The sequence below is a fragment of the Loxodonta africana genome, chromosome 4, assembly GCF_030014295.1.
Source record: "Loxodonta africana isolate mLoxAfr1 chromosome 4, mLoxAfr1.hap2, whole genome shotgun sequence".
Lineage (NCBI taxonomy): Eukaryota > Metazoa > Chordata > Mammalia > Proboscidea > Elephantidae > Loxodonta > Loxodonta africana.
The window spans coordinates 29129609-29157587 of record NC_087345.1 but is presented as its reverse complement, the minus strand read 5'-3'; the positions used below and the strand labels follow the sequence as shown (position 1 = coordinate 29157587).

Genomic DNA, 27979 nt, shown 5'->3' with positions numbered 1-27979 from the left:
TACTGGAGAATTTTACCAGATATTCAGAGAAGAGCTTACACCAGTACAACTCAAACTATTTCAGAACACAGAAAAGGAAGAGATACTTCCAAATTCATTCTATGAAGCCAGCATAGTTGATACCAAAACCAGGCAAAGACACCACAAAAAAAGAAAATTACAGATCAACCTCTCAACAAAATTCTACCCAATAGAGTTCAGGATCATATCAAAAAAAATAATATACGACAACCAAGTATGATTCATACCAGGTATGCAAGGATGGTTCAACATTAGAAAATTACTTATAATTCACCACATAAATAAAAAGAAAGAAAAGAAGCACATGAGCATCTCAATTGACACGGAAAAGGCATTCGAGAAAGTCCAAAACCCATTCCTGATAAAAACTCTCAATACAATAGGTATAGAAGGAAAATTTCTCAACATAGTAAACGGCATCTATGCAAAACCAATGGCCAAGACCATTCTTAATAGAGGCTGAAAACATTCCCCTTGAGAACACGAACAAGACAAGAATGCCCTTTATCACCACTCCTATTTAACACTGTGCTGGAAGTTCTACCTAGAGCAATAAACCAAGGAGAAAGAGCGAGCATCCAAATTGGTAAGGAGGAAGTTAAACTCTCCCTATTTACAGATGATACGATGCTATGCATAGGTAACCCAAAAGACTCCACAAGAAAACTACTGGAACTAACAGAAAGATTCAGTAGAGTTGAAAGATACAAGATAAACATACAAAAATCAGTTGGATTCCTATATGCCAATAACAAGAAGGATGAAAAGGAAATTAGGAAAACCATTACATTTATAAAACCAAAAAAACCAAGCCCAGTGCCTCAACTCGATTCCGACTCATAGTGACCCTATAGGACAGGGTAGAACTGCCCCATAGTTTCCAAGGAGCACCTGGCGGATTCAAACTGCCGACCCTTTGGTTAGCAGCCATAGCACTTAACCGCTACGCCACCAGGATTTCCATACCATTTATAATAGTCCTTAAAAAAAATAAAATACTTAGGAATAAATCTAACCAGGGATGTAAAACACCTATAGAAAGAAAACTATGAAACACTACTGCAAGAAACCAAAAGACATGTATATAAATGGAAAAATATACCATGCTCATGGATAGGTAGACTTGTTGTTATGTGCTGTCAAGTTGGTTCTGACTCATAGCGACCCTGTGCACAACAGAACGAAACGCTGCCTGATCCTGCAACATCCTTACAATCGTTGTTATGCTTAAGCTCATTGTTGCAGCCACTGCGTCAATCCACCTCGTTGAGGGTCTTCCTCTTTTCCGCTGACCCTGTACTCTGCCAAGCATGATGTCCTTCTACAGGGACTGATCCATCCTGACAACATGTCCAAAGTATGTAAGACGCAGTCTCGCCATCCTTGCCTCTAAGGAGCATTCTTGCCACACTTCTTCCAAGACAGATTTGTTCATTCTTTTGGCAGTCCATGGTATATTCCATACTCTTCACCACCACCACAATTCAAAGGCGTCAACTCTTCTTCGGTCTTCCTTATTCATTGTCCAGCTTTCACATGCATATGATGTGATTGGAAATACCATGGTTTGGGTCAGGCACAGCTTAGTCTTCAAGGTGACATTTTTGCTCTTCAACACTTTGAAGAGGTCCTTTGCAGCAGATTTGCACAATGCAATACGTCTTTTGATTTCTTGACTGCTGCTTCCATGGGTGTTGACTGTGGATCCAAGTAAAATGAAATCCTTGACAACTTCAATCTTTTCTCCGTTTATCATGTTGCTCATTGATCCAGTTGTGAGGGTTTTTGTTTTCTTTATGTTGAGGTGTAATCTGCACTGAAGGCTGTGGTCTTTGATCTTCATTAGTAAGTGCTTCAAGTCCTCTTCACTTTCAGCAAGCAAGGTTGTGTCATATGCATAACGCAGGTTGTTAACGAGTCTTCCTCCAATCCTGATGCCCCGTTCTTCTTCATATAGTCCAGCTTCTCGGATTATTTGTTCAGCATACAGATTCAATAGGTATGGTGAAGGAACACAATCCTGACGCACGCCTTTCCTGACTTTGAACCAATCAGTATCCCCTTGTTCTATCCGAACAACTGCTCTTGATCTATGTACAGGTTTCTCATAAGCACAATTAAATGTTCTGGAATTCCCATTCCTCGCAACGTTATCCATAATTTGTTATGATCCACACAGTCGAATGCCTCTGCATAGTCAATAAAACACAGGTAAACATCCTTCTGGTATTCTCTGCTTTCAGCCAGGATCCATCTGACAGCAACAATGATATCCCTGGTTCCATGTCCTCTTCTGAAACCGGCCTGAATTTCTGGCAGTTCCCTGTGAATATACTACTGCAGCGGTTTTTGAATGATCTTCAGCAAAATTTTCCTTGTGTGTGATATTAATCACATTGTTCTATCATTTCCACATTCGGTTGGATCACCTTTCTCGGCAACAGGCATAAATATGGATCTGTTCCAGTCAGTTGGCCAGGAAGCTGTCTTCCATATTTCTTGGCATAGATGGGTGAGCACCTCCAGTGCTGCATGTGTTTGTTAAAACATCTCAATTGATATTCCATCAATTCCTGGAGCCTTGTTTTTCGCCAGTGCCTTCAGAGCAGCTTGGACTTCTTCCTTCAGTACCATTGGTTCCTGATCATATGCCACCTCTTGAAATGGCTGAATACAGACTAATTCTTTTTGGTATAATGACTCTGTGTATTCCTTCCATCTTCTTTTGATGCTTCCTGTGTCGTTTAATATTTTCCCCATGGAATCCTTCACTATTGCAACTCGAGGCTTGAATAGGTAGACTAAACATGTGAAAATGACAATTCTACCCAAAGCAATTTACGAATACAATACAATCCCAATCCAAATACCAACAACATTTTTTAGAGATGGAAAAACTTATCATTAACTTTACATGGAAAGGGAAGAAGCCCCAGACAAGGAAAACACTTCTGAAGAAGCATAAAGTAGGAGGACTCCCACTACCTGACCTCAGAACCTACTATACAGCTACAGTAGTCAAAACAGCCTGGTTACTGGTACAAGGACAGATACATTGACCAATGGAACAGAAATGAGAACCCAGATGTAAATCCATCCATCTGTCTTCAACAAGGGCCCAAAGTCCATTAGATGGGGAAAAGACAGTCTTTTTGACAAATGGTGCTGGAAAAACTGGATGTTCATCTGCAAAAAAGAAAAAAGAAACAGGACCCCTATCTCACACCATATATAAAAACTAATTCAAAATGGATCAAAAACCTAAATATAAAGCCAAAAACCATGAAGTTCACAAAACAAAAAATAAGATTAATGCTAGAGGTCCTAATACACGTCATTAACAGGATACAAACCACAACCAACAACACACAAGCTCTAGAGGATAAGCTAAGTAACTGGGATCTTCTAAAAATTAAAACACTTATGCACATTAAAAGACTTCACCAAAAGAATAAAAAGAGAACCCAGAGGCTGGGAAAAAATTCTTGGGTAGTACAAATCAGACAAAGGTCCAATCTCTAAAATCTACAAGGAAATCCAATACCTCTACAACAAAAAGACAACTAATCCAATTAAAAAAATGGGCAAAGGAAATGAACAGACCCTTCACCAAAGAAGACATTCAAGTAACCAACAGACCCATAAGGAAATGCTCAGTATCTCTAGCCATTAGAGAAATGCAAATCAAAACCACAATGAAATACCATCTCGCCCTGGCATTACTAGCACAGGAAATAACAGATGTTGGAGAGACTATGGGGAGATCGAGCTCTTATGCACTGCTGCTAGGAATGCAAAATGATACACCCATTTTGGAAAATGATATGGCATGTCCTTAGAAAGCTATAAATAGAAACACCATATGATCCAGCACTCTCACTCCTAAGAATATATCCTAGAGAAATGAGTCATCACATGGACAGTCATATACACACTCATGTTCACTGCAGAATTGTTCACAATAGCAAAAAGATGGCAACAACCTAGATGCCCATCAACAGATGAATGGATAAACAAACTGTGGTACATACACACAATGAAGTGTTACACACAATAATGAATCTGAAGCATCTATTTCATAACATGGATGGATCTGGAGGACATTATGATGAGTAAAACAAGTCAATTACAAAAGGACAAATATTGTATGAGACCATTACTGTAAATACTCATGAAAAGGTTTACATACAAAAACAATCTTTGATGGTTATGCTGGAGGGGAGGGGTGGAGATGGAAAAACACTTAATACAGAAGATAGGTAAGTGGTGACATTAGTGAAGGGTAAGATAGTGCACAATACTGGGGAAGCAAGCACAACCTGTACAAGGCAAGGTTATGGTAGCTCTATAGACACATCCAAACTATCTGAAGGACCGAATTGCTGGGCTGAGGGTTGTGAGGACCATGATCTCAGGGCATATCTAGCTCAAAACTGGCATAACATAGTTTATAAAGAATATGTTCTACATTCTCCTTTGGTGAGTAGCATCTAGGGTCTTAAAAGCCTGTAAGCAGCCACCTAGAATACTCCGCTTGTCTCACACCATCAGGAGCAAAGAAGAATGAAGAAAACCAATGACAAAAGGGAATGATTAGTCCAAAGGACAAATGGACCACATCTACCACGGCCTTCACAAGACTGTGTCCAGTACAATGAGATGGTACTCAGCTACCACCACTGACTGCTCTGACAGGGATCATAAGAGAGGGTCCCAGACAGAGCTGGAGAAAAACACAGAGCATAATTCTAACTCGAAAGGAAAGACCAGACTTGCTGGCCTGACAGAGAATGGAGAAACCCTGAGAGTATGGCCCCTGGGCACCCTTTCAGCTCAGTATGAGGTCACCCCTGAGGTTCAGCCTTCAGCCAAAGACTGAACAGGTCCATGGAACAAAACAAGACTAAAGGCGCGTACCAGCCTTGGGGCAGGAACTGGAAGGCAGGAGGAAACAGGAAAGCTTTCCTCCCAGACACTCCGGGGATGGGTGTCAGCCCCCTGCCTTGTTCAGAGCATGACCCCCTGCTGCAACAAGATACCTGTACCTACACCAATCACCCCTGCCCCTCTAAGACTGTAGGAGAGAGCCTGGAACACACAGCTGATGACCAACTACCTGGACACCTGAGCTGAATCCACACAAGAAAAGTGAATGGACTCCTAGGCTCATATACCTGGTAACAGCTCTAGCCATCTGGTGACAGGATGTTAGGGCTTCGAAGGCAAAAATAATCAAGCTACCTCACTCAAGCAGCCTATTTAGGCATATCAAAACAAAACAAAGCAAGAAGCTAGGATACAGTAAGCAAACATAAATTAATGCAATAACTTAGAGATGGCTCGAAGACAACAGTCAATGTCAAAACACATGAAGAAGCAGACCACGATCACTTCAACAAGCTCTCAAAACAAAGACTCAAGGAATCTTCTGGATGAATCTGTATTCCTGGAAGTACGAGATGCAGAATACAAAAGATAAATATACAGAACTCTTCAAGACATCAGGAATGGTATCAGGCAAAATGCAGAACAAACCAAGGAACACACAGATAAAGCAGTTGAAGAAATTAAAAAGGTTACTCAGGAACATACTGAAAAATTTAATAAGCTACAAGAATCCATAAAGAGACAGCAATCAGAAATTCAGAAGATTAACAATAAAATTACAGAATTAGACAATGTAATAGAAAGTCAGAGGAGCTGAACTGAGGATGTGGAAGGCAGGATTAGTGAGATTAAGGTAAAACACTTAGCACCAATGTATTTGAAGAAAAATCAGATTAAAGAATTAAAAAAATTGAAGAAACCCTAAGAATCATGTAGGTCTCTATCAAGAGAAATAACCTATAAGTGATTGGAGTACCAGAACAGGGAGGGATAACAGAAAACACAGAGAGAATTGTTGAAGATTTGTTAGCAGAAAACTTCCCTAGTATCATGAAAGATGAAAAGATATCTATCAAAGATGCTCACCGAACTCCACATAAGGTAGATCTCAAAATAAAGTCACCAAGACATATTATAATCAAACTTGCCAAAACCAAAAATAGAGAAAATTTTAAGGGCAGCTGAGGATAAACGAAGTCACCTACAAAAGAGAGTCAATAAGAATAGGCTCGGACTACTTGGCAGAAACTATGCAGGCATGAAGGCAGTGGTATGACTTATACAAAGCACTGAAGGAAAAAAATTGCCAGCCAATAATCACATATCCAGCAAAATTGTCTCTCAAATATGAAGGCAAAATGAGGACATTTCCAGATGAACAAAAGTTTGGGGAATTTTTAAAAACCAAACCCAAACTACAAGAAATACTAAAGGGAGTTCTCTGGTTAAAAAATCAATAATATCGGATATCAACCCAGGACTAGAACACAGAACAGTGCAACCAGATACCAACCCAGATAGAGAAATCACAAAAATAAATCAAGATAAAAAAATGCTCAAAACAGGGAAACACCAATGTCATCAATATAAAAGAAGACAACATTAAAACAATAAAGTGGGGCTAAGAATTTTTTTTTTTTTAAGAAATATAGTCATAGCTCTTTCATATGAAAAGGAAGTCAAGGCGATATAAATGAGTAAAAGTCAGGTTTAAACTTAGAAAAATTGGGGTAAATATTAAGGTACCACAAAGGAGCCTAACAATCCTACTCATCAAAATAAAATACATGTAAAAAATACTCAGCAAAAACAAAACCAACAACAACGAATAAGAGAAAAAATATATAAACTACTAAACAGTGGGTTTAAGCACAAAAAATTAAGTGGGCAAAACAAACTCAACAACGTACAAAAGAAGACATTAAAATGACAGCATACCTATCCGTAATTACACTGAACGTAAATGGACTAAATGCACCAATAAAGAGACAAAGAGTGGCAGAATGGATAAAAAAAACATGAATCGTCTATATGCTGCCTACAAGAGACACACCTTAGACTTAGAGACACAAACTAAAACTCAAAGGATGGAAAAAAATATATCAAGCAAACAACAATCAAAATAGAGCAGGAGTGGCAGTATTAATTTCTGACAAAATAGACTTTAAAGTTAAATCCACCACAAAGGATAAGGAAGAACACTATATAATGATTAAAGGGACAATATAGCAGGAGGATATAACCATATTAAATATTTATGCACCCAATGACAAGGCTGCAAGATACATAAAATAAACTCTAACAGCATTGGAAACTGAGACAGACAGCTCCACAATAATAGTAGGAGACGTCAACACACCACTTTCGGTGAAGGACAGAATGCCCAAAAGAAGCTCAATAAAGACACGGAAGATCTAGATGCCACAATCAACCAATTTGACCTCATAGACATATGCAGACATATACAGAACACTCCACCCAACAGCAGCCAAGTATACTTTCTCTTCCAACGCACATGGAACATTCTCCAGAATAGACCACATTTAGGTCATAAAGCAAGCCTTGGGCAGAATCCAAAACATCAAAATACTACAAAGCATCTTCTCTAACCATAAAGCCATAAAACTAGAAATCAATAACAGAAAAAGCAGGGAAAAGAAATCAAACATTGGAAACTAAACAACACCTCGCTCAAAAACCACTGGGTTATAGAAGAAATTAAGGACAGAATAAAGGAATTCATAGAATCCAATGAGGATGAAAACACTTCCTAACAGAACCTTTGGGACACAGCTAAAGCAGTGCTCAGAGGTCAATTTATAGCAATAAATGCATGCATACCATTGGCCAAACTGGCAAAAGAAAAACAGGAGAGGAAGTAAAAACCCAAATAAGAAACGAGATGGGCGATATCACAAAGACTCAACTGAAATTAAAGGAGTCATATCAGATTACTATAAAAAATTGTACTCTAACAAATTTGAAAACTTAGAATAAATGGATGAGTTTCTAGAAACACACTAACACAAACTAACACAAACAGAGGCAGAACAACTAAATAAACCCATAACAAAAGAAGAGATTGAAAAGGTAATTTAAAAACTCCCAACAACAAAATAAAAGCCCTGTCCCAGATGGCTTCACTGGAGAGTTCTATCAAACTTTCAGAGAAGAGTTACACCACTACTACTAAAGGTATTTCAGAGCATAGAAGAGGAATGCTCCCAAACTCATTTTATGAAGCCAGCATATCCCTGATACCAAAACCAGGTAACGACACCACAACAACAACAACAACAAAAAAAAGCAGACCTAGAGAATTTGGATTTCTTCTGTAAGCCCATCCTCATTCAGTATGTGGATGACTTACTGATTTGTTCCAAGTGTAAGGAAAGTTCTGAATACAATTCTGTTTATTTGCTAGATCAGCTGGCTTACAAGAGGCATAAAATATCTAAAGACAAATTATAATTTGCCCTGCCACAAGTTTAATACCAAGGATTATTTCCTTACTAGTCAAGGTATTCAACTGGAGCCTGCTCACTTAAAAACCACTTGTGACTTTCCTTTGTCCCATAAGAGGAAACAGCTTAGAGGGTTCCTGGCCTGTGTGGTTACTGCCATACTTGGATTCCCAATTTTTCTCTCATGGACCAACCCCTTTATGCCTATTGAAAACTGAAACCCCTGAACGTCTTGTTTGGACTAAAGAAAGGAAACATCAGTTCCAGGAGCTAAAAAGGGCCCTATCTGCACCCCCAGGCCTGAGAATACCTAATTACAAAAGAAACAGAAAGGCACTAGGTGTTCTGATTCAAAAACATGGAAGTCAGAGGAGACCTACTGTTTATTATAGCCTCCAGCTTGACCCTGTGGCCTATGTCTATCCTCCCTGTTTATGAATGGTAGCTGGCACTGCTAAATTAGTAGAGGTCACTGCAGATATAGTGATGGGGAATGATTTGGAAGTTCCTGACCCTCATTCCGTAGAGACTTTACTTAACTCTGCTTTAATCCAGCATCTATCTACCAGCTGATTTTCCTCTTATGACATTCTTTTACTTTCTTCATCTCATCTGCATTCACAGATGCCACCTTCTTAACCCTGCTTCTCTCCTTTCGCTAGCTGATGAAGGTGAACCACATCCTGACTGTCTAGACTTGACTGAACAACTGTTGACTCCCATAGCTGACTTAAAGGATACTCCTCCTACTCACGAACCACGATCTCATTGTCTGTACTGATGGTTCTTATTTAGTACCCCAGAAAACTATAGGGTTAAGTATGTTGTCACTACTGATACTGAAATGTTGGAACAGCATTCTCTACCAGAGGCTAAGTCCCACACAACTAGCAGGATTAATAGCCCTAACCCATGCAAGGAGTCCTGGTGATGCAGTAGTTAAGCGCTCACCTGCTAACTGAAAGGTCAGCAATTTGAACCCAGCAGCTGCTCCGTGGGAAAAAGACGTGGCAGTATGCTTCCAAAAAAATTAGAGCCTTGGAAACCCTACGGGGCAGTTCTACTCTGTCCTATAGGGTTGCTATAAGTCAGAATCAACTCAATGGCAACAAGTTTGGTTTTCTGAACCCATGCACACCAGTTTGCTCAGAACTCAACTGTCAATGTATATACAGATTCCAGGTATACTTATATGAGGATTCTTAACCTCATCAGGGCACAAAATAAAGAGCCCAAATTAATCACCTGCTTGGTGCTCTTCTTTTGCCCAAAGAAATCACTACCATTAAAGTTGAAGCCCATACTAGTAAACAAAGTACTGAACATGGAGAGATGTATTAGTCGATAAAGCTGCAAAAGCTGCATCCAGTTTAAATAAGATCATTTCTACTTATACGTGTAGGATGAGTTAAACTCTGCCTGCTGCTCCTCAAAAATTAAAAACCCAGCAAAGTCTCATTCCAGACACTGAAAGGGAGCAGTGGGAAGCCCAAGGATACTGTCTGGATCAGGGATCAGTTCTTTGTGTCAAACCTAAACACAAAACAGTATTACCCCCAATTTAATGACCCTCATGGTCAGTGCTTTACATTCCCTAAATTCATTCTGCAGTAACAAAATGATCCAGATTGTGGAGAAACATTGGTAGAGAAAGTTTCTCCCCACTGTCAAACAAGTTTATACTTCATGCCAACCTGCCACAAACATAATGCAGGGAAGCCATTAAAGGTTTCCCCTGGAAATGATAGTCTTTTTAACAAATGGTGCTGGCATAACTGGATATCCATTTGCAAAAGAATGAAACAGGACCTATGCCTCACACCATGCACAAAAACTAACTCCAAATGGATCAAAGACCTAAACATAAAGACTAAAACGATAAAGATCATGGAAGAAAAAATAGGGACAACCCTAGGAGCCCTAATACAGGGCATAAACAGAATACAAAACATTACCAAAAATGATGAAGAGAAACCAGATAACTGGGAGCTCCTAAAAATCAAACACCTATGCTCATCTAAAGACTTCACCAAAAGAGTAAAAAGACCACCTACAGACTGGGAAAGAATTTTCAGCTATGACATCTCAGACCAGCGCCTGATCTCTAAAATCTACATGATTCTGTCAAAACTCAACCACAAAAAGACAAACAACCCAATCAAGAAGTGGGCAAAGGATATGAACATACATTTCACTAAAGAAGGTATTCAGGCAGCCAACAGATACATGAGAAAATGCTCCCGATCATTAGCCATTAGAGAAATGCAAATTAAAACTACGATGAGATTCCATCTCACACCAACTAGACTGGCATTAATCCAAAAAACACAAAATAATAAATGTTGGAGAGGCTGCGGAGAGATTGGAACTCTCATACACTGCTGGTGGGATTGTAAAATGGTACAACCACTTTGGAAATCCATCTGGCGTTATCTTAAACAGTTAGAAATATAGAACTACCACACAACCCAGAAATCCCACTCCTCGGAATATACCCTAGAGATACAAGAGCCTTCACACAAACAGACATATGCACACCCATGTTTATTGCAGCTCTGTTTACAATAGCAAAAAGCTGGAAGCAACCAAGATGTCCGTCAACGGATGAATGGGTAAATAAATTGTGGTATATTCACACAATGGAATACTACGCATCGATAAAGAACAGTGACGAATCTCTGAAACATTTCATAACATGGAGGAATCTGGAAGACATTATGCTGAGCGAAATGAGTCAGAGGCAAAAGGACAAATATTGTATAAGACCACTATTATAAGATCTTGAGAAATAGAAAAAACGGAGAAGAACACATACTTTTGTGGTTACAAAGGGGGGAGGGAGGGAGAGGGTTTTTTATTGATCAATCAGTAGATAAGAACTGCTTTGGGTGAAGGGAAAGACAACACACAATACAAGGAAGGTCAGCCTAACTGGACTAGACTAAAAGCAAAGAGGTTTCCGGGATAAAATGAATGCTTCAAAGGTCAGCGGAGCAGGGGCTGGGGTCTGGGGAACATGGTTTGAGGAGACTTCTAAGTCAACGGGCAAAATAATTCTATTATGAAAACATTCTGCATCCCACTTTGAATTGTGGCGCCTGGGGTCCTAAATGCCAACAAGCGGCCATCTAAGATACATCAATTGGTCTCAACCCACCTGGAGCAAAGGCAAAGGAAGAACACCAAGGTCACACGACAACTAAGAACCCAAGAGACAGAAAGGGCCACATGAACCAGAGACCTACATTACCCTGAGACCAGAAGAACTAGTTGGTGCCCAGCCACAATCGATATCTGCCCTGACAGGGAGCACAACAGACAACTCCTGAGGGAGCAGGAGGCCAATGGGATACAGACCCCAAATTCTCATAAAAAGACCATACCTAATGATATGAATGTGACTAGAGGAATCCCAGAGACAATGCTCCCCAGAACTTCTGATGGCACAGGACAGGAACCATCCCCGAAGACAACTCATCAGGCATGAAAAGGACTGGTCGGTGGGGGGAAGACAGATGCTGATGAAGAGTGAGCCAATTAAATTAGGTGGACACTGGAGAGTGTGTTGGCAACTCTTGACTGGAGGGGGGATGGGAAGATAGAGAGAGAGGGAAGATGGCAAAATTGGCACGAAACGAGAGACTGAAAGGGCTGACTCAATAGGGGGAGAGCAAGTGGGAGAAGGGAGTAAGATGTATGTAAACCTACATGTGACAGACTGATTGGAATGGTAAATGTTCACTTGAAGCTTAATAAAAATTAATTAAAAAAAAAAAAGGTTTCCCCTGGGCAATTTCCCCCACCCATTGGACCGATGAGGGAATGACAGATGGATTTCATTCAGCTCCCTTCTTCTATGTCAAACAAATATGTTTTAATCCTTATCTGTATGTATTCACATGGGCCTAAAGCTTACCCCTGTTGAAAAGCAACTGCCACCTTCACTGCCAAAGAATTGTGTGAGGACATCATTCCTTCTTGGGGTACACACACCACGCTGCACAGTGATTGGGGAACTCATTTCACTGGACAATCAAAGAAATTTGCCAAATACTTCTAATTACTCAACATTCACACACCCTATATCACCTCCAATCATCTGGATTCGTTGAAATAACAAATGATATTATTATAAAGCAACAGCTAGCTAAATTAACTGAAACACTACATCTGCCATGACCTAAGATACTGGCTCTGGCTTTACTCAACCTTAAATCCACCCCTTTTGGAAAACATAAATTAACTCCTCCTGAGCTTGTGACTAGGCGACCCTTACTTTTAAGTCACACAACTTATACTGATCCGCAATTAGTTAATGCTGATATTCTGAACTACTGTGAACTACTGTATGCAAAGGCTTAATGACATACGCTCAAACTTGTATTTCACACCTGGAACAAACTTCTGCCAAAAAAATAAAAGGATCACCGCAATTTTGAAAACAACTCCCTGTTGGCACCAAGAGATCTAGTATGTTGGAAAACTTCCCACTGCAACGCTCTTTGGAACCTTGCTGGAAAAGACATGTCTCTTCCATGTCATGGACTGAACCGTGTACCCCCAAAATATGTGTCAACTCGGTTAGGCCATGATTCCCAGTATTGTGTGGTTGTCCTCAATTTTGTGATTATAATTTTATGTTAAAGTGGATTAGGGTGAGACTGTAACACCCTTACTAAGGTCACATCCCTGATTCAATGTAAATGGAGTTTCCCTGAAATATGGCCTGCACCATCTTTTACCTTAAGAGATAAAAGAAAAAGGAAGCAAGCAGAGAGTGGGGTCCTCACACCATCAAGAAAGCAATGCCAGGGGCAGAGCGCGTCCTTTGGACCCACAGCTCCTGTGTGGAAAAGTTCCTAGTCCAGGGGAATATTGATAAGGACCTTCCTCCAGAGCTGACAGAGAGAGAAAGCCTTCTCCTGGAGCTGATACCCTGAATTTAGACTTCTAGCCTACCAGACTGTGAGGAGATAAATTTCTCTTTGTTAAAGCCAACCACTTGTGGTATTTCTGTTATAGCAGCACTAGATGACTAAGACACCAACCAATGTGCAATCAAACTTGAAGGAGTAAAACTCTGGGTACACATTTTGCAGCCTAAAAGCGCTCCACCGAACCCTTGGACAAGTGCAGTTGCCAGGATCCTCTGCCTTCATCTTTGCCGAGGATGACCCGAAGCAGACAATGTCTAAGACAGAGAAAGCTATTCCAAGACCACTGAATCAAGATTCTATCTAAACAAGTTTTTTTTTCCCCCTCCTCTTTTTCTTTTCCTTTCCCTTCTTCTGTCCTCAGTGAAAGTAACCTCCTTTTTCTTGTATTTTTCCCTGATGATTCCTTTTATATACCCTTGGAGAAGCAATGTTTTTATTCAATGGGCTCATTTATTTGTACAAACATTAAATCAAAAAAATTGCTGGATCTGTGACGTTATGCCCATGTCCAGCTCCTCTGGGATTCCCTGGTGGGTCTCTCCCCTGCAAGGGAAAGACTGGGCCTCTCCTGCCAAGTTTATACTTGAGGAAAAATAGGAATTTATCGTACTAAATTTATCCATAACTCTAGATAATCCTTATTTGTTCATACCCTGAACAAACCTGGTAATGGATACACTTTCTTTCTCAGCTGTCTCATACAAATGGCCAGAGAAACTGCTAAAAATGCTCCCAGAAACAGAACTACCAGACCATTTGGTACTGTCTGGCAGTTATGAGATGGGTTTATATGGCTAACTCCAGGATACAGTTCCCGAAGCACTACTGCCCCTCTTTATTGGGAAGAACATAATCACTCTAGACAACAGATAGAGTCCATCAAATATGATGGTTACTTGCCACCACATTATCATCTTACATGAGTCTGAATGGTATGGTACCAGCTGGTCTCATTGGCCTGGCACATTCTGGGTACCTACCATTGGCACACAATGGACTTGTGGCTCTAACCTTTGGCCTTCGTTCCCTCCTGGATAGCTAGGAAGCTGTACGGCAGGGTTTGCGTGGGCTCAAGGCTGTGTTGTGTACACCTTAGGCCCCACTGCTAATACCACTTCAACTGGAGCCAGATGGATTCATTCTGTTTTTCACTGGTATGACCATTTAGCCATTCTATTCATATCCTCTCGGAAACCCTGGAGGCGTAGTGTTTAAGAGCTACAGCTGCTAACCAAAAGGCTGGCAGTTTGAATCCACCAGGCACTCCTTGGAAACCCTATGGGGCAGTTCTACTCTGTCCTATAGGGTCCCTATGAGTCAGAATTGACTCAGCGGCAACGAGTTTGGTTTTTTGGTTTTATTCGTACCCTCTACTGGGTTAGAAGATGTTATAGCACACATTGAAACTCTAAACATGTTAACTCAATTAGCCTTAAAAGATAGTGCTAACAGTATTCTGACTCTAAACACTGAAAACACCCAAATGAGGAAGTCTGTCCATCAGAATTGAGTGGCTTTAGTGATCCTCACTGCAGCCTAAGGAAGAACTTGTACTATAATTAAAACTGAATGTTGTAGTCACTGATGAAATCTAGTAATGTTACCTAATACATGTCACACATGAAGAATGTAATTAACCAAATGTCTGATCCTACTTCCAGTCTAGGTAAGCTATTCCAACAATGGTTTTCAAGTTGTGGATTCTGGAAGAAATCTCCATCTTTGTCTGCATAGTTATCATCCTATTATGCTTATATTGTTGCTTATCATGTTTCTGTTCTTTTATTCAGACTGCTCAACAATTTTGCTACAAACCAACTGTTCCCAGATCTATGCAACACTCGATGGGCCCTGAGGAGTCACCTCTCAGCCTTTGACTTAACCTTTTTCTGTTAAAACCAGCACTGTTCCTACAGTTCTGCCCAAGTCTACACTAGACACCAACTCATGAGTGTAAAGCTACAGCACAGTTGTCGTTAGGTGCCACTGAGTCAGTTCCGACTCATAGCGACCTGATGTACAACAGATCGAATCACTGCCTGGTCCTGCACCACCATCTCATGATCATTGTTATGCCTGAGCCCATTGTTGTAGCCACTTTGTCAATCCATCCCTTTGAGGATCTTCCTCTCTTTTGCGGATGCTCTACTTTACCAAGCATGACATCCTTCTCCAGGGACTGATCCCTCCTGATAACATGTCCAAAGTATGTGAGATGAAGTCTTACCATCCTTGCTTCTAAGGAACATTCCGGCTGTATTTGTTCCAAGTCAGATTTGTTTGTTCTTTTGGCAGTCCATGGTATATTCAATATTCTTTGCCAATACCATATTTCAGAGGCGTCAATTCTTCTTCAGTTTTTCTTATTCATTATCCAGCTTTCGCATGCAGATGAGGCGAATGAAAGCACCATGGCATGAGTAAGGCACATCTTAGTCTTCAAGGTGACATCTTTGCTTTTTAACACAGACGCATGAGGGATGGCAGAGTAGATTCAAAGACATGTAAGCACTCAATGAATTGATGAGACCTGGTCACTCTAATGATTGGAAGTCTATGTAGAAGAAATACTCACCAAGCTTAAAGTGATAATAAATCTCATTTGAGATACTGATCAAAAGGGGGGAAGTGTGGATACCCCAAAATCCTAAATAGGTTGTGCTGGGCTAGCTGAAAGAGAAAAATTCCTTAACGATTAAATTTCCAGATGTTCTTCGATATATGGCGTGTCCTTAATGACTCTGTTTTCACAACTGCCTGACCCTGAAACCTACACATGCTCTGATTCTATCTCTTGAGAAACCAACATTAAAGGAATTTACAATTACCTTCAGAAGACTACCCTGCCCAAGCCCCAATACCTTAAATTCTTAAGAACTGACCACCTTGAGGATCAATGCACATGATTCTTGACAAACAAACGCCGTCATGTTATATCCAAAGGTCACCCGATGAAAACCTGTTGCCTATATAACCCGCTTTCACTGTCATCTCTTCGGAGCACCTTCTGGTTTGGTGCTGCCTGATTTGAATTGCATCTACTCACAAGAAGTATTTTCTGTCACGCTGATTTCTGGTATTTCTCTGCACGTTTAGGTTTTTGACACCTCTATACTCACCCCCTGCAGGTCCACAACAGACACGTAGCATGTCTGAGAAATAAACTTTGTTATTTTTAAGCCACTGAGATTTTGCGATATTTGTTAGGGCAGCATTACCTAGAATAACCTGATACGTCTGTATGTGGAAATATGTGACAAGGAAGAGAGAGGTAGAACAAAGTGGTGCCCAAGAACAGGACTTGGGTAAACTATAATAAATGAGCAACAGATGGAAGAATTTTAGTCAGTGAAAGACAACACAAATGATAATCAGGAGCGCTGCAGAAACCAAGGAGAAAAAAAGGTTTCACAAGGAAAATGTTAATTCAGTCAAATGCTAAAGATAAATAACACGCATCAAAATTAAGGGACAAGAAACCAGTGGGTTTGATAATCAGCAGGTCAACAGAGACCTTATTGAGAGTTGTTTCAATGTGGTGATAGAAATGGAAACCGGAGCTCAAGGACTTTACTCTTAATAGCTAAACTACTAGGTACTGTTTGTAATATTAGAATGAAAGTAACACTTTATAGTTTGTATAGTACATGAAATAAGGCAGAGAAGAGAAAACAGTCACAGGACATTCACTTACAAACCTAAACTCAGAATTACACTCACCAAATCATAACATATAATAATAGCTAACAAATACAACTTTGAATGCATGATTTTAAGTCAACTAAAAGTAAGACAATTGCAGAAGAAAAATTACCCTTTTAAGGCAAGCCTTAATTTAAAATAATGGTATCAAACTGATCATTTTTAAAAGCTGAGAAGAAAGGTTGTGCCAAAAAAAAAAAAGTTACTATCGAGTTGATTGAGACTTATAGCGAACCTATAGGACAGAGTAGAACTGCCCCACAGGTTTCTGAGGAATGCCTGGTAGATTCAAACTGCTGACCTTTTGGTTAGCAGGTATAGCTCTTAACCACTACACTACCAGTGTTTTCGTTTAAACCACTGGGACCTGAAAACACTACTTCTAGGACAGTGCTTTACACTATATTTAGCAAAGTCTAGAGACATTTTAGGTTGTCCCAATGAGGACAGAGTGCTACTGACATCTAGAGGGTAGAGACCTGGGATGCTGGTAAACATCCTACAATGCACAGGAGAGTCCCCTAAAGCAAAGTACTATCTGGCTCAAAATTTCAATAATGTAGAGATTGTGAAAACCTGTTCTAGAACATGCAAATCCAAAATGATGGCAAAGGCTTTCCTGTAAAAAGCTATGTCCCCAACATCGTTAAAGTGTTCACAAATTCAAAAGATCTAATTATTTTTTACTTTGGATCAACTTGATTCAAAGTCATTAAGAATCCTTAAGGAAAAAGCATGTTTGCTAAAACCAGCTGAAAAACAAATTAGCTCCTTCTAGTGACTTGACAGGAGTCCCTATGTGGTGCAAGTGGTTGAGAGTTCAACCATTAACCAAAAGGCTGGTGGTTCAAACCCACCCAGGTGCATTTCAGAAGAATGGCCTGGCAATCTGCTTCTGAAAGGTCACAGCCTTGAAAGCCCTATGGATCAGTTCTACTCTGCAACACAAGGGGTCACTGTAAGCCAGAGCTGACTCAGTAGCAGCTGGTTTAGTTTGTTTTGGTTTAGTGACGACAACTCAAGGCTACTGGGTCTTACTTAACATGTTCTGGTGGTTTTCTAAAACTTAAATCAGTTGAGAGTTGCTTGTTTTATCAACTTTTTAGAAACAAAACCAAAAGAAAGGGTGCTACACTTTAAAAGGGCAGGCGTATGAGATGGTTTTCAGGGAAGTCATTCAAGAAAGGACCAAAACTCATTGCCATTGAGTGGATTTGCAGTCATAGCTCTTAACCACTGAGCCACCAGGGCACCAGCAAGGAAGGACATTAGTACAATATTACCACAGTTTGCTGTTACCTTAAATATACCCTAAACAGAGGTTAGAGGTGGCAGAAAGTCCAGGAAGGACAATATGCTGTTTCCATCCAGCCTGCACTGTCCTTCCTGTCTATGCACTTTCTACCTGTTGAGCCTTCAAGGACCGGTTTACAGCCAGCCTCTTTTTTTTTTTTTTTTTTGGAGACCTTTTGCACTTCCCTAATCCCCATCTAAACCTTTCCTGTCTCTTAATGTCAATTCTAACTATTGGTACTACTCTCCTCAACATCTGTTTAATCTTATACCATCTCGTTTTGCTACCCAAATACTACGTATGTGCACACTCTGTCTCCAAAATGTCCAAAACATAGGTCGAGGACGGGGTCCACGGCCTCTACTTCTTTTGCACATCTTCTCAACAACCACTATAACTGAATTAAACCAAATGTGAGAATTCACTTGAGGGCTTCTGAGACGGTTCACCTGCTGTAACATACATCAAAGAAGAAGTAAACAGAATAAAAAAAGAACTCACCGTGAATGAAAATGTCTAAAGATACTGAATGACTAATAGTGAGATGAAAATAAAGACTAATGGATAATACGATTGCTCAGAAGATGAATTCTGTGCCCATCATCTAAAAAAATTCTACTTCATAAAACAGATACATTAGAAGATAATTAAAAAAAAAAACAAAACAACTCACCGCCATCAAGTCGATTCCAACCCATAGCAACCCTATAGGACAGGGTAGAACTGCCCCCATAGGGCTTCCAAAGAGCATCTGGTGGATTTGAACTGCTGACCCTTTGGCTAGCAGTCGAGCTCCTAACCACTGCACCACCAGGGTTCCAGGAGATAATTAAGCAGAGCATAAAAAGGACTCACCTCACAGTATCTCAAAGTAGAAAGTCTCTAGTAAAAGAAAAAAAAGATTATTTGATTTATAAGACTATGTTGTTACAGTTGTTAGGTGCCATCGAGTTGGTCCTGACTCATAGCGACCCTATGTACAACAGAACAAAACACAGCCAGGTCCTGTGCCATGTTCACAATCATTACGCTTAAGCCCAATGTTGCAGCCACTGTGTCAATCCAACTAGCTGAGGGTCTTCCTCTTTCCCGCTGACTGTGTACTTTACCAAGCATGATGTCCTTCCTTCTCCAGGGACTGATCCAAAGTATGTAAGACGGAGTCTCGCCATCCTTGCTTGTAAGGAGCATTCTGGTTGCACTTCTTCCAAGGCAGATTTGTTCCATTCTTTTGGCAGTTCATGGTATATTAAACATTCTTTGACAACACCACAATTCAAAGGTGTCAATTCTTCTTTGGTCTTCCTTACTTGTTGTCCAGTTTTCACATGCATATGTTGCAACTGAAAATACCATGGCTTGGGTCAGGTGCACCTTAGTCTTCAAGGTGACATCTTTGCTTTTCAATACTTTAAAGAGGACCTTTGCAGCAGATATGCCCAATGCAATACATCTTTTGATTTCTTGACTGCTGCTTCCAAGGGTGTTGATTATGGATCCAAGTAAAATGAAATCCTTGATAACTTCAATCTTTTCTCTGTTAATCATGATGTTGCTTATTGGTCCAGCTGACTATAGTCAACGGAAGAAGGTCTAGGAATCCAGATCTATTATCTTGCAAATGAAACCATTTTCACATCCCACCTCCCCTCCTGAGGTGGGGGACAGGAAGTGAGGAATCCAGGTCTTGCTGTAAACAGGGCATTAAAGGCAAAGTTGCTGTATGTATACAACAATGTATAAAAGCACATTTCAAATACCAAAGAACCGAAGAGACTCGTGTGAATAATCACACTGATGAGAGTTCCCCTTTATATCCTAAGACACTGTATATGGCTGGTGTGTTCACAGTCACAGACTTTCTTCTGGCTCATTCCTTCAACAAGCATTTCTTAAGCACCCTGTAAGCACCTGGCCCCAATGTAATCATTACAAAGGTAAACAGGGTACAAAGGTGAACAGGGCAAAGCCTGTTCTGAGAAGCTCACAGCCCAGGTAGCATCTTTGGAGCAGAAGTGGGCCCAGGATGGCTTGGAGGGCCATGCCAAAACCAAACCAAATTCATTGCCGTCGAGTTGATTCTGACTCAAACTGACTCAAAGTGACCCTACTGGCCTTGGCGAAGGCCTCCCACAGAGGAGTCGGAGGTGGGAGTAGTTCAGCTTTCAGGTCCTGGAGCGCCTAACGGCCCTTTCCTCCCACACACCGCAAAACATCCCTAACGTAACATATGTCAAACTGAGCTCTGGGTTTCCTTCCCAAAACACTTCCTCCTCCCACTGAAGCCGTGAGTGTGGCTAATGCCACCGCTTCCATCTGCACTGAAACATCCACTCGCTCTTTCATTCTTCCTTCCCTCTCCCCCAACTGAACTATGCTGAGCATCACTCTCAGATGTTTCTGGAGCCATTCTCATCACTTGAATTTCACTGCCAAGGTCCTCCTTGAAAGTCAAATGTCTTGCTGGGTTATGACAGCAGCAGCTGAACTGGTTTTCAAGCCTCCTCTTGTCTAACCCAAGTCTAACTGCTCCACCCTCCCCTATGATGTTCCTTAGAAACAGATTAGACAGTGTTCTCCTCCTGCTAAAGACTCTCCCAGCCTCCAGGATAAAGTCTAGGCTCCTCAACACAGCATACAAGACCTTGATCTGTGTTCCTAACCAATCTCATCACCAGCAAAATTACAGCCAGTGCTTTGGTTCCCAGGAAAAACCATTTACCTTCAAGCTTCTAACCCTTTGCTCAGGCTGTTCCCTCTGCTTGGTATGGTCTTTCCCATTCCCTTCTCTGCTGCAAGAATGGCTATTTTGTTCTAGGCCCAGCTAAAATGCTTCCTATTCTGCAAAGCCTTCCTTGGCTTCCAGTACACCTATGGCCCATATGGTCTCACACCACTTTGTATAAACTTCTATTTGGAGCTGATCACACAGGGGTAAAAAAAAAAAAAAAAAAAAAAAGGCTGAAGTGCTGATCCCTAGCACAGCCCCTGGGCACACAGTAGGCATTTAATAAACGCTCACTAACCAAATCGACTGGGAACCCAATCATAGGAAACTTTATCACAGAGTATTCATAATAAGGAAACCCTGGTGGTGTAGTGGTTAAGTGCTATGGGTGCTCACCGAAAGGTTGGCAGTTCAAATCCACCAGGCGCTCCTTGGAAACTCTATGGGGCAGCTCTACTTTGTCCTATAGGGTCGCTATGAGTCGGAATCGACTCGACGGAACTGGGTTTGGTTTGGTTTTTTGGTTATTCATAATAAAACCAGGAAGCAGAACCTAAGGAAAGAAAGTCACTTGAAGAACTGAACTCTAATGCAAACACACTCCTCCTCTGTTCTTCCTCTTCCTCATTCTCTCTCTAGCCTCCAAAAATCAGCAGCCCTAGTCTGGAAGTTGATCACTGGTGATGGAATCATGGAAATGAATGCTATGAATTCTAAGGAGGTGCTGACCTCCATAAAGACAAGCCTGGGAATCGAAATAAACCTCCAACTGATTTAGAGGAAATGTGCAACAGGGTATTAGCAAGCATGGAGCCTGCTGGTGCTCCTTGTCCAATTCAAAGAACTTCTCACCCTACCTCTGCCTGCACAGGCCATACCATGCCACCCAAAAAGTTTGCTGAAGGATCAAACACTGCTTGGGGTTGGCACGTTCTGGCATGGCAGCAAGCACCCACCTGCCCAGCAACAGATGTATCAAAAGCAGTCGGCAGGCAAGGAGATCTGGGATATTCAAACCTGACTGGAGAAGGAACCTTCTTTCCTTTAGAAAATTATTATGGTTAGAATTATATAAACAGAATCAAGAATGTCATCTGAGCTGCCAGTCAGAAGTACAGATATAAATATATGTCTGTAATTCTGGTACTATTAAGTAGGAAGCCAAACCAAAAAACAAACAAACAAATCCATTGCTGTCAAGCCAATTCTGACTCATACATTGGCTGAAATGAATACTAACCTAGGGTTTTATCAGCCCAAATCAGTACTGAAAATAACTCAGAGGAAGAAGTGTAGAATATCTACTTTTAAATAACTGCAGATTAAAAACAAATTCAATCCTAACCTAGCTGAGCACTACCAATTTCTAGGTACCACCAAGAAAGTTACAGGTGAAAACATGAGGAAAAAAACCAAAAATATCACTACCACCACCAATGAACTGTGACAATAATTAAATATATCTTAAAACTTATGGAGGAAAACAAACAAGTTAAAGGGAATTTGGGGGGGTGGGGGTGGGTAGAGATTAAAAAAAAAAAAACAGAAATTACATCCGAATGCCCGAGTCACTGCTCTCTCCCACCACTATCTCCATCTCTACCCTTTCATGCGCTAAACTGTTCAGTCTGTGCAACAGGAGAAGGAAGGAAGAGCCATGTGAAAAATAAACACATTAGTCAGGTCTCAACTAAGCTAAGTCCACTGGCAGAACTTAAGGCACATTTCTTTGTAGAATCAAGAAACTAGAGCCTAACTGGTTTATGCCTAGCTTAATGCCCTCTACTCTAAGAGAAAAGATATTCATGTTTTATGACCCGAATATTTCTGACAGAAGAGCAGACACCTTGACATAATGTCAAGTAGAAAGTACACCTACATGGACTATTCTTGAACTCCGTCAGGCAAATGGCTCTGAAAACAATCAGGGTAAAGTAAGAAAGCATGGCCATTCTCTAATCTAAAGTCAACCCTAACAAATGGCATCAATGGTCAAACCTAGAGAGTTAATAAATAAAAACTTTAAAAAGTATATTAATACCTCAATTGGCTATTAATGAATGATGGTTGTACATCATCAGACTTTCCAAATATCTTAAGTTATTTGCAAGTGTACTCCCTCTGAGTGAAAACATTTTATAAATACACATGTTGGAGTATGTGTATACTTAACTATATACATGAATTTCCTCCATCTCCTTCCCTTCCATGCTTTCATTTCCTTACACCGTAAGTTCCGTGTCCACTAATGTATCCCCAGCAGGTATAAAAACAGCGCCTAACACACAGAAGGAACCCTGGTGGTGCAGTGGTTGAGAACTCAGCTGCTAGCCAAAAGGCTGTGGCGGTTCTGATCTACCAGATGCTCCTTGGAAACTCTACGGGACAGTTCTACTCGGTCCCATAGGGTTGTTATGAGTTGTAATCGACTGACTCGATGGCAACGGGTAATACATATGAGTTCATTTGTTAAGCAAATGAGTCCTGTTTCTATCTGAGAAACCAGCAAACCAAATTAAGACTCTTATAACTTTGCCTAAAATCAAATTTTGCCCAAAATGAAGACTTTCAATAAATAAAGAGTTGCCTTTATGACAACATAATGGGGCAGGAATAGAGACTCTGTTTCTTATGATTGTTGGCTCTTCATGGAATGAAATGAAGGGTCACACGTTAAAAGAGACAGGTTATATTGGTTGCTCTATTCGCTATGTTCTTACCAGTTTTATTTTAGAAGAAAGATTTTCTGGCAATTTTGTTTTGAGTTGATTTGTTTCCTTGAATGTTGGTGGAAATCCACTCAGGAAAGCCAAATCTTGCATTAGCACTAACCCAGGGACTTCTTTATCAGTTGTCTGAAATAAAAGGGGGAAAATAACCACAACTCACTTTCCACATCATGTGGCTGGTGAAAACGCACAGTCAGGAGAAGTAGTAAAGATATATTGCATTACACAATCTTCAAAATAAGAATGTCAAGATTACTTAAATCAACACTCATTAATACTAGTAAGCTAGCCTTAGAGAAAAAGTAAACATTCAAAAAACTTCTCAAAGTAAAACACTATTATAGTATAATTACTATATTAGTTACTACTCATTCTTTTATTCCAGTACACTGCAAACCTACAATTAAGTTTAAAATAACATACCAAATAGCCCCTCCAAACTGTCTGTCTGCTGTTTACTTTAGGCATTCCAGCATGGGCATCTTCAACTACAAAATACAATAATTACAAAATACAAAATTAAAGAATACAATAAACAAGCATATTTTTAATGAATACTTAACTACAATGCCTGGCAGGACGCTGTGTAAAGCATTTTGAGAGATACTAAGGTAGTATAACATATACAGTCTCAAAAAAAGGTAGTTGGAGGAAACAAAATGAACACATACAACAAAAGGGAAACAACAAAGTCAATGTACAATTAAATGTTAAATTCTACAAATACTGAGGGAGAGATCTGTGTGGGCAGCGGACATACTGAATGCTTCATAGAAGCAGTGGTATTTGAGCTGGATCTCAAAGGAGGAAATGACAGAATGACGGAAATCAGAGATGCAAGAAAAAACACGCATATGCTTGAGATGAGAAAGTAAAAAAAAAGAATGGTTTGATTAGAGTGAAACATTTGGGAGTGTTGAGTAGGAGGAAAAAAGGGTAACACGGCCAAGGGTGCCTTGGAAGCCAAGAAGAGGCATTTAAGTTAACAGCAAGGAGTCACTGTAGATCTTATGGTTCTTTAAGAGTCACAGTGACAATGGCCTCCTAAGGTCCATCAGGTAATGCTGAATAAAAAAAAAAAAAATTTTTTTTTTTCTTTTAGAGCAGGTTAAATGGCGGAGAGAGGAGGGTATGAAACACAACTGGGAGAGCTTCTAGAGTGATCAGGACAAGTAATATTACCAAACTTGCTGCTCACATTCAGGGGTTGTGGAAAACAGGAAAGAGGTAAGAAAGCTGCCATTCTGATCTTCGAAATGGGCAAAGAAAGCAGATTCTGAAGATTATAGCCTGGCGAGATGGCTATCAATCCTGGGCAAGAGTTTCACATGTACCATAAAAATATAGTTGGTGAGTACTGGAGAAAAAGCCTTTACAATTTATTGTTTACCTTTAGAGGGGGCATTGCACACCAAGAGTACAAGTTCATTGCAAATAAATTTACCATATACACCTCTCTCTCTGTCTCTTTTGATATGGTGAGTTCCAGCTCTGTAAAACCAAAACCAAACCAAACTCACAGCTGTCGAGTCGATTCTGACTCATAGCGACCCTATAGGACAGAGTAGAGCTGTCCCATAGAGTTTCCAAGGAGCACCTGGCAGATTTGAACTGCCAACCTCTCGGTTAGCAGCTGTAGCACTTAACCACTATGCTGCCAGGGTTTCCTCTAGTTCTGTAGACCTAAACTTTTTAAAAAGCAAAGATGTTATTTTGATGACTAAGGCGTGCCTGACCCAAGCCATGGTCTTTTCAATTGCTCCATATACATACAAAAGCTGGACAATGAAAAGGTGGACAGAAGAACTGATGCATTTTAACTGTGGTGTTGGCAAAGCATACTGATTATATCATGGACTTTGAGACCAAAAAAAAAGCCCGTTGCCCATCGAGTCAATTCCGACTCATAGCGACCCTATAAATCAGAGTAGAACTGCCCCATAGAGTTTCCAAGGAGTGCCTGGTGGATTTGAACTGCCAACCTTTTGGTTAGCAGCCATAGCACTTAACCACTACACCACCAGGACTTTCATGAACTGCAAGAAGAACAAACAAATCAGCCTTAGAAGAAATACAATTAGAATGCTTCTTAGACACAAGGATCCTGAGACTTTGGATCACTTACTTTGGACATATCATCAGCAAAGACCAATTGCTGGAAAAAGCATCATGGCTGGTAAAGGTGAGAGAGGACCTTAGCGAAATGGACTGACATAGTGACCAAAACAACAGACTCAAACATAGCAAATATCATGAAGATAGGCAACGTTTCACTGTTTCATTTATAGCAACCTTATGGTTGCTATGAGTTGGAGCTGACTCAAAAACAACTAACAGCCCAGTAGATCAGAGAAATCTAATAGATGACACACCCACATACAAACATCATAGTCTGAGCAAGAAAGCTGACAACATCTCATGTCATCTTCATGGATAAAGCAGAGACATATGGGCTAGATGTTCATTTAGGTGGAATATAACCTAACCATGGCTGCCTGGAGAGTGTTGAACTTTAAAGACACAATATACCTACAGAGAGATCTTAGAGGTTTGTCATAGGTCTGTCTTTCTGAACCGTCCTATCAAGGATTTGGGGAACCCTGACACAGTGGTTAAGAATTTGGCTGCTAATCAAAAAGGTCAGCAGTTTGAATTCACGAACCACTTTTTGGAAACCCTATGAGACAGTTCTACTCTGTCCTACAGGGTTGCTATGAGTCAGAATTGATTCGATGGCACCAGGTTTGGTTTGGTCTTTTTGGTTATCGAGGATTTGGGAAATAAAAGCCATCCTTGTGAAATCTGTGAGTTCATACAAAGGTGACAGAGAAGCTATTACCCTGAGTAACTAATGAAGGATTCCCAAAATTTCTGGCTCTTTGGAGCAATGAGTCAAATCTAGCAAAATAAAATCTCCTACAAAGGCAAGATCTTTAACTTAGCACCAAAAAATCAACTACACAAACATAAATTAAAAGTGGTATTTAGTACATATAAATTAAAAAAAAAAAAGACTTAGGAGTTTTAGCTGACAGTGAGTTCAGTACAAGTCTACCATGTGCTGTGGCTGTATAATCACTCCTCACTTATGAACATGATTAGGTTCCAAAGACCAGGTCATTATGTGAAAATTGGTGTTATGTGAAAACAGAAGATGACCACATCAGATCACAAAATGGAAGATGACTACATTAATACATAACTGCCAAATTACATCATTACACATCTGCCAAACCACTGAAAATCATGGCCCAGCCAAGTTGACACATATAACGTTAATTATCACAGCTATAGTTACTCTTGCCTTGTACTCTGGTGTTCGTTACTGCCAGACTTATGTCATTAACGGGCAAAATAGTCAGATAGTAGATTTTTACTATTGTTGCTAAGAGCAAAATGTTGAATAACGAGGGAGTTGATAAGTGAGGGGAAGGTGTACTGTATTTCCATAGCATGGCTGGGCTTCTAAACAAAAGTTCAGTACTCAGAATAAGAAAGTTGGATGACCCATCAGGAAACCCTGTTGAGTTGACCTTCCAAATATCTAGACTCCAACCACTTCTTACCATCTTCACTGCATCTCCCTGATCCAAGCCACCTTCCCCTTGCCTAAATTACAACTTTAGCCCCTTACAGTCTATTCCCACCACAGCAGCCAGCCTGATCCTTTCAGAACATAAGTCAGATCACACTGCTCCGCTACTCAAAACCCCCCAATGACTCCTCATCATACTCCCAAGTTGAAGCCAAAGTCCCTGTTATGGCTACCAGGGCCTACACCTTTTGGTCCCCTCATTACTTCTCTGGGTTCATCTCCTGCCACCCTCTCCCTTCCTCACTCCATTCCAGCCACACATGTGTGTGAAGACACTGACAGATGCAATGTGATGGGTGGGAGGGTAGGGGTGCATGAATTAATGGGCAAGGTCAAGGCAATTAAAGATGAGTTCAGAACACCAGAAGAGGACTTTGATCTACATGAAAAGCAAATATAGACTACTACATTATTCTCTTCAGAAAGAGAATGAACCAATGAAATCAGAATTTTCAGATTTATTTGACAATTTTGTGCTAGACAGACTGAAGGAAAATTTTATAGGCAGTCAGAGCAACTGGGAGCCTATTACTGGAGGCTGTCTGAGGGAATTCAGTCTGGTGGAAAGGATATGAGATGAGCAAGCAAGGTAAGAATCTAAGAATCACTTGCAAAAATAAAA

General features: G+C 40.4%; 1 protein-coding gene across 4 annotated transcripts in view; it reads right to left on the bottom strand.

The window, feature by feature from the left end:
• GNPTAB (N-acetylglucosamine-1-phosphate transferase subunits alpha and beta) overlaps window positions 1-27979 on the bottom strand; it is a 112782-nt gene that overhangs the window by 36559 nt on the left and 48244 nt on the right. For all 4 annotated transcript variants that reach the window (XM_003405293.4, XM_023538866.2, XM_023538871.2 and 1 more), the window contains 2 exons: window positions 24186-24250; window positions 23754-23888 (listed from right to left, as the gene is read on the bottom strand). In XM_003405293.4, the coding sequence (XP_003405341.2) occupies window positions 23754-23888; window positions 24186-24250 (200 nt within the window). The remainder of the gene's footprint in view (window positions 1-23753; window positions 23889-24185; window positions 24251-27979) is intronic.